The sequence below is a fragment of the Carcharodon carcharias genome, chromosome 3, assembly GCF_017639515.1.
Source record: "Carcharodon carcharias isolate sCarCar2 chromosome 3, sCarCar2.pri, whole genome shotgun sequence".
Classification (NCBI taxonomy): Eukaryota; Metazoa; Chordata; class Chondrichthyes; order Lamniformes; family Lamnidae; genus Carcharodon; species Carcharodon carcharias.
The window spans coordinates 109,676,400-109,687,143 of record NC_054469.1 but is presented as its reverse complement, the minus strand read 5'-3'; the positions used below and the strand labels follow the sequence as shown (position 1 = coordinate 109,687,143).

At 42.6% G+C, this 10,744-nt stretch overlaps 1 protein-coding gene across 1 annotated transcript; it reads right to left on the bottom strand.

The window, feature by feature from the left end:
- Positions 1-8,271: 8,271 nt before the first annotated feature.
- LOC121276260 (guanine nucleotide-binding protein G(T) subunit gamma-T1-like) lies at positions 8,272-10,544 on the bottom strand. The gene is made up of 3 exons (XM_041184483.1): positions 10,304-10,544; positions 10,058-10,157; positions 8,272-8,784 (listed from the first exon to the last, which is right to left on the bottom strand). The coding sequence occupies exons 2-3, from the start codon at positions 10,136-10,138 to the stop codon at positions 8,659-8,661; spliced, it is 207 nt and encodes a 68-aa protein (XP_041040417.1). The 5' UTR covers positions 10,139-10,157; positions 10,304-10,544; the 3' UTR covers positions 8,272-8,658.
- Between the last annotated feature and the right edge of the window lie 200 nt (positions 10,545-10,744).

The following is a 10,744-nucleotide window of genomic DNA, read 5'->3' as shown; positions in this document are numbered from 1 at the left end:
CTGTAATGGCAATTAGAGCTAAACCATTTATCCCTTTTTGTGCCTCTATTTCATTGATCTTATTGCAGATGCTTTGCCTGTTCAGATGAAGAGCCTTTAATTTCATTTTTTTACTACAATTCCCTGCATTGACCTTATTTACTATTGCACAATTAATGCTAAACTGTTTGTCCCTTCCTGTTCTACACTGCTTGACCTTACATGCTTCGGGATACTGTTCTGTTTCCTTGACATTTCTCTTTGGATTTGCAAATCTCCCTTTATCCGAATGCTACTCAACCCTTCCCCCATCACTTACTTCGCTTAAAGCCCTATCCTTAACCTTAGTCATATGATTCCCCAGAATACTGATCTGAGCCTGCTTTAAGTACAGTCTATCTCAGCCAGACCATTTCCCTATTTCTTGAGTACTGGTGCCAGTGCCCAATGAATCAAAACCCCTTCTTCCTACACCTCTCTGTGAACTATGTGTTTAATTCCCTAACCTGCTTGACCTGATGCCAATTAGTACATGGCTCAGGTAACAGTCCAGAGATGAATACTTTCGCTGTGTGGTGTTTTAATTTGGTCCTCAACTCCTCAAACACTCTCAGCAGAGCATAATTCCTAGTTCTACCTATGTTGTTGATTTCCACGTGGGCCATAACAATTGGGTCCTCCCTCCTGTACTACATGTTTATCTCCAGCCATGAGGAGGTTTCTTTAACCCTGGCAGGCAACATAACCTTTAGATCTCCCAGTTGGGTCTGCAGAGAACAACTCCCTGACTATACTCCCCCTAACACTACTACCTTCCTTTTCGCTTTCTCCCATTTGAATGGCATCCTGTACCATGGTGCCATAGTCAGTTTACTCATCCACCTAGAAATCCTTCTCCTCATACACACAGGTAGCAAGCAACTTGTACCTGTCCAAAGTCAATGACTGAAACTCCTTCATCACTACCTGCAGGATCCCAATATCTGCCTGATTCACAGTCACAATCTCTTGTCCCTGACCGTTGACCAACTCCGAAGTTCTGCCTAAACTAAGGGCTGTGATTGCCTACTGGGACTAAGTGCCCAGGCAACTCCCTCCTCTCTGATGCTCCACAATGTCTGAAACTCACGCTCCAGTTCAGCAACTCTGAGCCAAAGTTGCTCAAGCTGCAGATACTTAGCACAGGTATAACTGTCCTGGACTGCAACTCATTCCACAGGTTCCCACAATTTGCAGTCATGGTACACCACCATCCCTGCCATGTCTGTCTAACCTTATTTAATTAATTAGTCAATTAGTTATTAATTTACACAGCGAGAGTAATAGCAAATTACAATCTACTAGCTTGGAGAGAAATGAACATCCACCTGTCACTGGAGGCTTCCCCCTTGCACTACTATCCAACCTGCACCCAATTCCTGACTTAGTACTCATTCCTCATTGCATCCAGTCCTCACCATCTCACTCTGTGCTCCCATTCCCACTGAGAGCACCCTCCAGAAGTATTGTGTGACACTACCACCATGTTACATGGAGAGACTCAGGGCAAATTTAGCAGCTCAAAACTGGACATCCATGAGGTTCTGTGGAATATCCGCAGCAGCATAATTCTATTCAACCACAACCTGTAACCTCATGGCCTGGTGTAACTCTCACTCTGCTATTACCATTAAACCAGAGGATCAACCCTGGTTCAACGAGCAGTATAGAAGAGCACACCAGCAGCTGCACCAGGTTTACCTGAAAATGAGGTGCCTACCCGATGGAAGCTATAACACAGGATTACATGCATGCTAAATAGCTGAAGTAGCATGCTCTAGACAGACAGAGGCAAGTATTCCCATGGCCAACATATCAGATCAACACTCTGCATAGCTCCTTTAGAAGAGCAGGAGAGCTCTGCCAAAATTTATACTTAAATCAACATAATTAAAAGATATTATCTGGTTATAATCACATTGCTGTTCACTGAACACTGTGTTGTACAAATTGACTGTCGTATTCCCTATTTGCAACAGTGACTGCATTTCAAAAGCACTTAATTGGCTGTAAAGCACTTTGAAACATTCTTTACTACCTTCTGTGTCATGTTCATTAATCCATCTTCCAATTACTGGTCTTTACAGGACCTCCGGTAAATTTCTTCCATGTCATTGATTACAATATGAATCATGATTTCTGACTCTCCTTCCCTCTCCAAAGTTTATCGGATCACTGCACATAAAAGGTAAATGGACTAGTGAATGATTTAGCTCATTGTAAATTTTCTCCTAGATCTCATTTTGATTGCATTGCATACTCCGGTTGAGGCCTAACAATTATGAATTTTTAGCCTGGTCGCTTTCCTCTTCTGAATTATTCCCCAATTAAGAAACACAAATAACACATATACTTTTTTAACCACCTTGCTAACTTGCTCTGCCACCTTTAAGGATTTATATACATGGGCATTAAGGTCTCTCTACTTATCTAGACTTATCAAAATTGTACCATTCATGGTAAACAGCCTTTCCATTTTAATACTTCCAGTGTGCATCACTTCACATTGCTCTGCATTGAACTCTATCTGCCATTCTCCTGCCCATTTCACCATCCTTTGCCAAGCTGAAGCCTATATCAATCCTCATCGTGATTTACCAGTTTGTCAAGTATCATGTCAGGTGCAAACTTTATAATGCAGCTTTCTACACCCCAAGCCCAGGTTGTTCATATAAGTTGAAAAGAGCAATGGACCCAAGGCTGAATCTTGGGGAATACACAGTGCAAACCACCTCCCAGTATGAGAAACATCCATTCAACACCACCCTTTGCTTCCTGAACCTGACCCAGTTTTGTATTAATAGCATCATTTTCTCCTTAATTCCATGGGCTTTCATCTTCTTAACTAAGTCTCCTGTCTGACATTTTGTCACATACCTCCTGAAAATCTATATAGACATCTACTACACTACCTCAATCCACCTTCTGTTACCTTATCAAAGAATTCAGGTAAAAAGATAGTCATTTGGTAGTACGGAATTTGAGTATTACCGAAAATAGACATTTTGTCAAAGCTTTTCATCTTACACTCATAACCTTGCACAAATTGTCCTGATGACTGAAAGACGAAATCTTCAAAAAATATTTTTTTCAGCAATTCAGTTAAGTTACTCAAGCACGATTTGTATTTAACAAATCCTTGCTGGCTCTTGATTAACCTAACTCCCATATGTAAGTTTATTTTGTCCCTAATAATTGTTTTTAATAATCTCCCCAAAACCGATGTTAGGCTGACTGACCTGTAATTTCCTGGTTTGTTCCTTTCCCCTTTCTTGAATGATGATACAATTTCAGCAACCCTACTGTCCCCTGGCACTGCTCCTGTATTTAATAGGGATAGAAAAATTGTGAACAATGCACCTGCTATTTCTATATTGGAGAGACCAAACGTAAACCGAGCGACCGCTTTGCAGAACACCTGCGGTCTGTCCGCAAGAATGACCCAAACCTCCCTGTTGCTTGCCATTTTAACACTCCACCCTGCTCTCTTGCCCACATGTCTGTCCTTGGCTTGCTGCATTGTTCCAGTGAAGCCCAACGCAAACTGGAGGAACAACACCTCATCTTCTGACTAGGGACTTTACAGCCTTCCAGACTGAATATTGAATTCGACAACTTTAGGTCGTGAGCTTCCTCCCCAATCCCCACCCCCTTTCTGTTTCCCCCTTCCTTTTTTTTTCCAATAAATTATAAAGATTTTCCTTTTCCCACCTATTTCCATTATAAAAAAAAATTAAAAAAAAAACCCCACTAGAGCTATACCTTGAGTGCCCTACCATCCATTCTTAATTAGCACATTCGTTTAGATAATATCACCAACTTTAACTTTAACACCTATGTGTTCTATTGTACTATTGTCGTTGACATCTTTTGATGATCTGCTTCTATCACTGCTTGTTTGTCCCTACAACCACACCCCCCCTCCACCTCTCTGTCTCTCTATCTCTCCGCCCCCCACACACACACCTTAAACCAGCTTATATTTCAACTCTTTCTTGGACTCGAACTCAAGTTCTGTCGAAGGGTCATGAGGACTCGAAACGTCAACTCTTTTCTCCGCCGATGCTGCCAGACCTGCTGAGTTTTTCCAGGTAATTCTGTTTTTGTTTTGGATTTCCAGCATCCGCAGTTCTTTTGTTTTTATCTCTGTGTTTAATTGACTGCCACTGCTCTTCAAGAAATACCTACCTCCTTGAAGAAGTTCTGTTCCTCTCTGCGACAAGATTTCCGTATCTCTCTGTTGTCTTGCTCACCTTCCTTGCTCTCCATTTCCCTCCTAGTGTTTGACAAGGTGTTTACTAAAACCCGCTTTCACAGCCATATCTCCTTTCTCAGTGACTGTCTCCGTCTCCGACTTACCCCACGTGGATTTCAACTGAAATTCCACCCCTCATGTTTCGAACCCACCCAGGATTACAGGTATTTCCGGGACATAAAACGTTTCTCGCACTGCTGTTCCCGTCACATTCTGAAATCCACACTCAGTGCCATGCGCCGCCATATGAACACACTCGACCTCTCCCTCCAGCAGCACTGCCATACCCTTTTTCAAAGCTGCGCGTGCCCCCAATTTCATTTTATCCTTCGGCTCATCCGACGCCTCAACAAGAAACTTTTTCTCTTTCTCTCACGTGCTAAGGAACACAAGCTCCAACAACTCATTGACACCAACACCCATCTAGGACCCTCCAGCCCTGCTTGTCCCTCCGTCCCCACCCTTTCTTCCAATCCCAACCCCAGCCGTGTATTCACTATACTCCCTGACCTTCCCCTCTCCGATGCTGAACGTTCAGTGCTCAGCAAAGGACTTAGTTTCATACCCTTACGCCCTCACCTCAATGAATTTCGGACTCGGCATGATACTGAACTCTTCCTCCGCCGTCTTCGTCTCCGGGCTCACTTCTTTGGGCAGGAGTCCTCTCCCAGTTCAACGGATCCTTTTACTCATCTCCAATATTCTCCCTCCACCTGGACCCCTCCCTCTGGATTCTTACCTCCTCTCGATCTTTTCATTGAGAACGGCGCGACATTAGTCGTCTCAATTTCTCTGCTCCTCACACCCATTCTAACCGGTCTCTCTCTGAACTTACTGCACACCATTCTCTCAGGTCCAACCCTGACATTGTCATCAAACCCACTGACAAGGGTGGTGCTGTTGTTGTCTGGCGCACTGACCTCTACCTTGCGGAGGCTGAGCGTCAACTCGCAGACACTTCCTCCTACCTCTCCCTGGACCATGACCCCACCACTGAACATCAAGCCATTGTTTCCAGGACTGTCACTGACCTCATCTCCTCTGGGGATCTCCCTCCCACAGCTTCCAACCTGATAGTCGCCCAACCACGGACGGCCCGCTTCTATCTCCTACCCAAAATCCACAAACAGAACTGCCCCGGTAGACCGATCGTCTCAGCTTGCTCCTGCCCCATAGAACTCATTTCTCGTTATCTTGACTCCCTTCTCTCTCCCCTTGTCCAGTCCCTTCCCACCTACATCCGTGATTCCTCTGACACCTGACGTCACATCAACAATTTCCAGTTCCCTGGCCCCAACCGCTTCCTCTTCACCATGGACGTCCAATCCCTCTACACCTCCATCCCCCACCAGGATGGTCTGAGGGCCCTTAGCTTCTTCCTCGAACAGAGGCCCGAACAATCCCCATCCACCACTACTCTCCTCCGTCTGGCTGAACCTGTTCTCACGCTGAACAATTTCTCCTTCAACTCCTCTCACTTCCTCCAAATAAAAGGTGTGGCTATAGGTACCCGCATGGGCCCCAGCTATGCCTGTCTCTTTGTGGGGTATGTGGAACATTCCTTGTTGCAGTCCTACTCCGGCCCCCTTCCACAACTCTTTCTCCGGTACATCGATGATTACTTCGGTGCCGCTTCATGCTCTCGTCGGGACTTGGAAAAATTTATTCATTTTGCTTCCAATCTCCACCCCTCCATCATTTTCACGTGGTCCATCTCTGACACTTCCCTTCCCTTCCTTGACCTCTCTGTCTCAATCTCTGGTGATAGACTGTCCACCAATATCCATTACAAACCCACCGACTCCCACAGCTATCTCGACTACAGCTCCTCACACCCCGCTTCCTGTAAGGACTCCATCCCATTCTCTCAGTTCCTTCGCCTCCATCGCATCTGTTCCGATGATGCTACATTCAAAAACAGTTCCTCTGACATGTCCTCCTTCTTCCTTAACCGAGGTTTTCCACCCACGGTCGTTGACAGGGCCCTCAACCGTGTCCGGCCCATCTCTCGCGCATCTGCCCTCACGCCTTCTCCTCCCTCCCAGAAACATGATAGGGTCCCCTTTGTCCTCACTTATCACCCCACCAGCCTCCACATTCAAAGGATCATCCTCCGCCATTTCCGCCAACTCCAGCATGATGCCATCACCAAACACATCTTCCCTTCACCCCCCTTATCGGCATTCCATAGGGATCACTCCCTCCGGGACACCCTGGTCCACTCCTCCATCACCCCCTACTCCTCAACCCCCTCCTATGGCACCACCCCATGCCCACGCAAAAGATGCAACACTTGCCCCTTCACTTCCTCTCTCCTCACCGTCCAAGGACCCAAACACTCCTTTCAAGTGAAGCAGCATTTCACTTGCATTTCCCCCAACTTAGTCTACTGCATTCGTTGCTCCCAATGTGGTCTCCTCTACATTGGAGAGACCAAACGTAAACTGGGCGACCGCTTTGCAGAACAACTGCGGTCTGTCCGCAAGAATGACCCAAACCTCCCTGTTGCTTGCCATTTTAACACTCCACCCTGCTCTCTTGCCCACATGTCTGTCCTTGGCTTGCTGCATTGTTCCAGTGAAGCCCAACGCAAACTGGAGGAACAACACCTCATCTTCCGACTAGGGACTTTACAGCCTTCCGGACTGAATATTGAATTCAACAACTTTAGGTCGTGAGCTTCCTCCCCCATCCCCACCCCCTTTCTGTTTTCCCCTTCCTTTTTTTTCCCAATAAATTATAAAGATTATCCTTTTCCCACCTATTTCCATTATAAAAAAAAAACCCCACTAGAGCTATACCTTGAGTCCCCTACCATCTATTCTTAATTAGCACATTCATTTAGATAATATCACCAACTTTAACTTTAACACCTATGTGTTCTATTGTACTATTGTCGTTGACGTCTTTTGATGATCTGCTTCTATCACTGCTTGTTTGTCCCTACAACCACACCCCCCCCTTCCACCTCTCTGTCTCTCTATCTCTCCGCCCCCCACACACACACCTTAAACCAGCTTATATTTCAACTCTTTCTTGGACTCGAACTCAAGTTCTGTCGAAGGGTCATGAGGACTCGAAACGTCAACTCTTTTCTTCTCCGCCGATGCTGCCAGACCTGCTGAGTTTTTCCAGGTAATTCTGTTTTTGTTTTGGATTTCCAGCCTCCGCAGTTTTTTTGTTCTTATTTCTATATTTGCTTCTACCATATGCTAATTCATGTTCACCTATTCTACCTATCTAGCTAAAGTTGTCAGCCACTCCACCTTGCACTTTTAATTTTAAAATTCTTATTATTATCTTTAAATCCCTCCAAGCTGCAACCTATTCCAGTCTTATATTTCTCTTTGGTAACACCTGATCCCTCTATCTGTGTCATTTTGTACAGTCCCCTTCCCTTTGCTCCATCTTTGGCCTCACATCTTTCAGCTACCTGAGTTTTTTTTAATCTCAATTCCCTCCCTAAACCTCTCTGTTTCTCTATCTCTATCTCATAATTTAACAATCTTCTGAAAACTCACCTCTACCACTAACATTTTGGTTACCCCTTCTAATCTCTCTTAATAAATCAGCTTCCATTCTCTTTGCATCTCTGTTTGAAGTGCCTTGAAACTATGTTTTTACTTTCAAGGTGCTTTATAAATGAAAGTTGTTATAAAATGAAGCTCAAAAGCTTAAGTTGTAGCATGAAGTTCTGTATGTTCGCTTTGGAAACCATACAATGGTGAAAAACCATCTTGAAAATGTTGTACACTTCTATAAACATGTATTTATTCCCTGTATCAACATCTGTATTAGTTGATTTTTGTACTGGTTAAGATTGTATCAAAACTGAAAGCCTGCAAAAGGTCTGCTAAATTCTGTATTAAATTATCTAAATGTGTTATCAGTTTGATTCTGCATCCCACTTATATATGATTTATACATTCCAGTTATTATGCACTGTTAGTGTTGAATTGTTGATTAGTTTGATGCATTCAATCAAGTTTTCGGGAATATAAAGTGTAACAATTTTATTACTTTTGTGGTTTTACAATATGGTATTTGAAGTAGAAAATGATAGAAATTTTAATGATAAATTTCAATGCACAGGTTCAAGTTTAACACTTACCAGGATATGTACGCTTTTCAATTTCAAAATAAGTTCATTGCACAGATCTTAATGCTAAATAGTAACTTCTTATCGGATTAGCTTCCACACATTGGCAATTATGTTTTTCTCAGATGATAACTTGACATTCTTGGTAGAAATTGCCAAAATTTCTCTTTTTTTTGCACCAAGATGATGATTCCATTTTCCCACCTTGAGATTCAGCATCTGTAGGGTTTCATAGTACTAATGACTACTAAGTTGTGATGCCCCGAGGCTGTGAGTCCTCTCTGATTTATGAGACGATGCAGCCACCCTTCTCCTTGAAGGGATTCTTGTCCTCAGGGATTCCCTTTATTAAAGGATCTTCTGCAGACTGTGATTCAATGTAATCCTTCAGTTCCTCGGCACATTTAGACACCTGAAATAATTCAAAGTCAAATTATAATTGGTAAATGATAAATGGAATGATTGTAGAATTTAAACGCCGTCACAAAAGTATATAAGCAGAGGGCTGTCTCCTGTTCCTGAGAATGCTGTTCATAGCCAGGCATGCATCATTGGCCTTGCTGTGTCTGCTCCACAGTTTACCTCTAAGGGCTGAAGTGTATAACTGCAGCTTCAGACGCCAATTAATACTGTGCATTTCCAATATATTCTATTTCCATTTTCAATTTCCAATATCCTAAATTTACATGTGCTGCAAATTAGGAGAGCAATATGCATTCCTCCGATTATCTCTGACCGAACATGCAGGTTTTGTTAAAAACAAAAACAGAATTACCTGGAAAAACTCAGCAGGTCTGGCAGCATCGGCGGAGAAGAAAAGAGTTGAGGTTTCGAGTCCTCATGACCCTTCGACAGAACTTGAGTGAGTCCAAGAAAGGGGTGAAATATGCTGAGTTTTTCCAGGTAATTCTGTTTTTGTTTTGGATTTCCAGCGTCCGCAGTTTTTTTGTTTTTATGCAGGTTTTGTTGCTGTCCATCTGAGATTTCACAAAGCTGTCCGTACTGTAAACATTAATACAACAAAGTTTCAAGTCTTCAATATTCAATCACCTGTAACATTGAACTTTTATAAAATATTCATTATGAGCATATTCAACTACATTGTTTATTTTAATACAATATTACATATTCCAACAGATCCTGCTTTATTGCTTATTACTGTTAATTTGCAGTAACCTAGTGGATCACAGATATAAATGAAGACATTGTGCACATTATTGATTCTTTCCTGAGTCTGTTGAATTTTAAGGCTGGCCCTAACTTTAATGAGGAGCAGCCATATCACTGTGATCTGTGAGTGTTCATAATGGAACAGCACTTATTAGATAGAAGGTTTGAAGTTATGGCTAATGTTTGATGGGTTAAGAGGCAGCAGTGAATAGCTTTGTCTTGACTTTTGTTCCCACTATTTGGCACTCAGTGTTAATATCTGGCAGATCCAAAGCCATTAAAGTATTAAAATAAGTTGCATATTGGATTTGCTTGAAATTTTGACTAATTCACATTTTTTATCTTTATTCAGATTTCACTAATGCTGAAAGACAACTTGCTGCTTGCGTTTCATATGAAATGAACCTTAGAACCAATTTAGCAATAGTTAAAAGAAAACTGCAGACCCACAAAACAGCAACAGAAAAATAGAAGTTTCATCTTAGTGTTCTGAAATCATAAACAGGAGTTCCTACCAGCATCCTCTCTAACGTTACTTCTTTACGAAGTTGGTCTACCTCCATTTTCAATCGGTCCTTATCTGTTAACTGTTCCATCCCGGCCTGTTATGGTTGTCTAAAAAACAAACAAACTTTCGTTCGTGATATTGTCATGACAATCGCAATTTTTAAAGCACGGATGTTTAAAAAAACTCTTGCTGCAATGCAATGCGAACGAATGAATGGTGTAAGAGGCGCAAGTTTTGGGAGCGATGAGCTCACCTTGTCCCGGGGTAAATTCAACTCATCCACTGGCGAGACTCTCCGGCTACAGCCACTTCCACGGCCAGTAATCCCGCAACCTTCTGTAAGGCCCTTTAAAACAAGGCCCTTAATATCTTAATCTTCCAATGTGATTAAATCAAGAGCTTTAACAGATTTAAACATTAAGTAGAAGAGGAGAAAATCCTTGCCAAACATATTGTTCTAAAATTGCATACGCAACTTTTAAAGGAAACAGTTTTTTTTAAAAAACACATCCTTCCTTTGGGTCCTCAGCCTTCCTGTAAACATACTTTTTGTTTATTTTAAAATTACATTTATTAATAAAGTGGATCATACTGACGTTAGTGGCGGTAAGGTGCAAAAGTCTGTTATCAGAGTATTTATCGCCTCTTATACATCTGTTGGAGTGGGTCACCTGCTCAACGCAGTCACTTATAA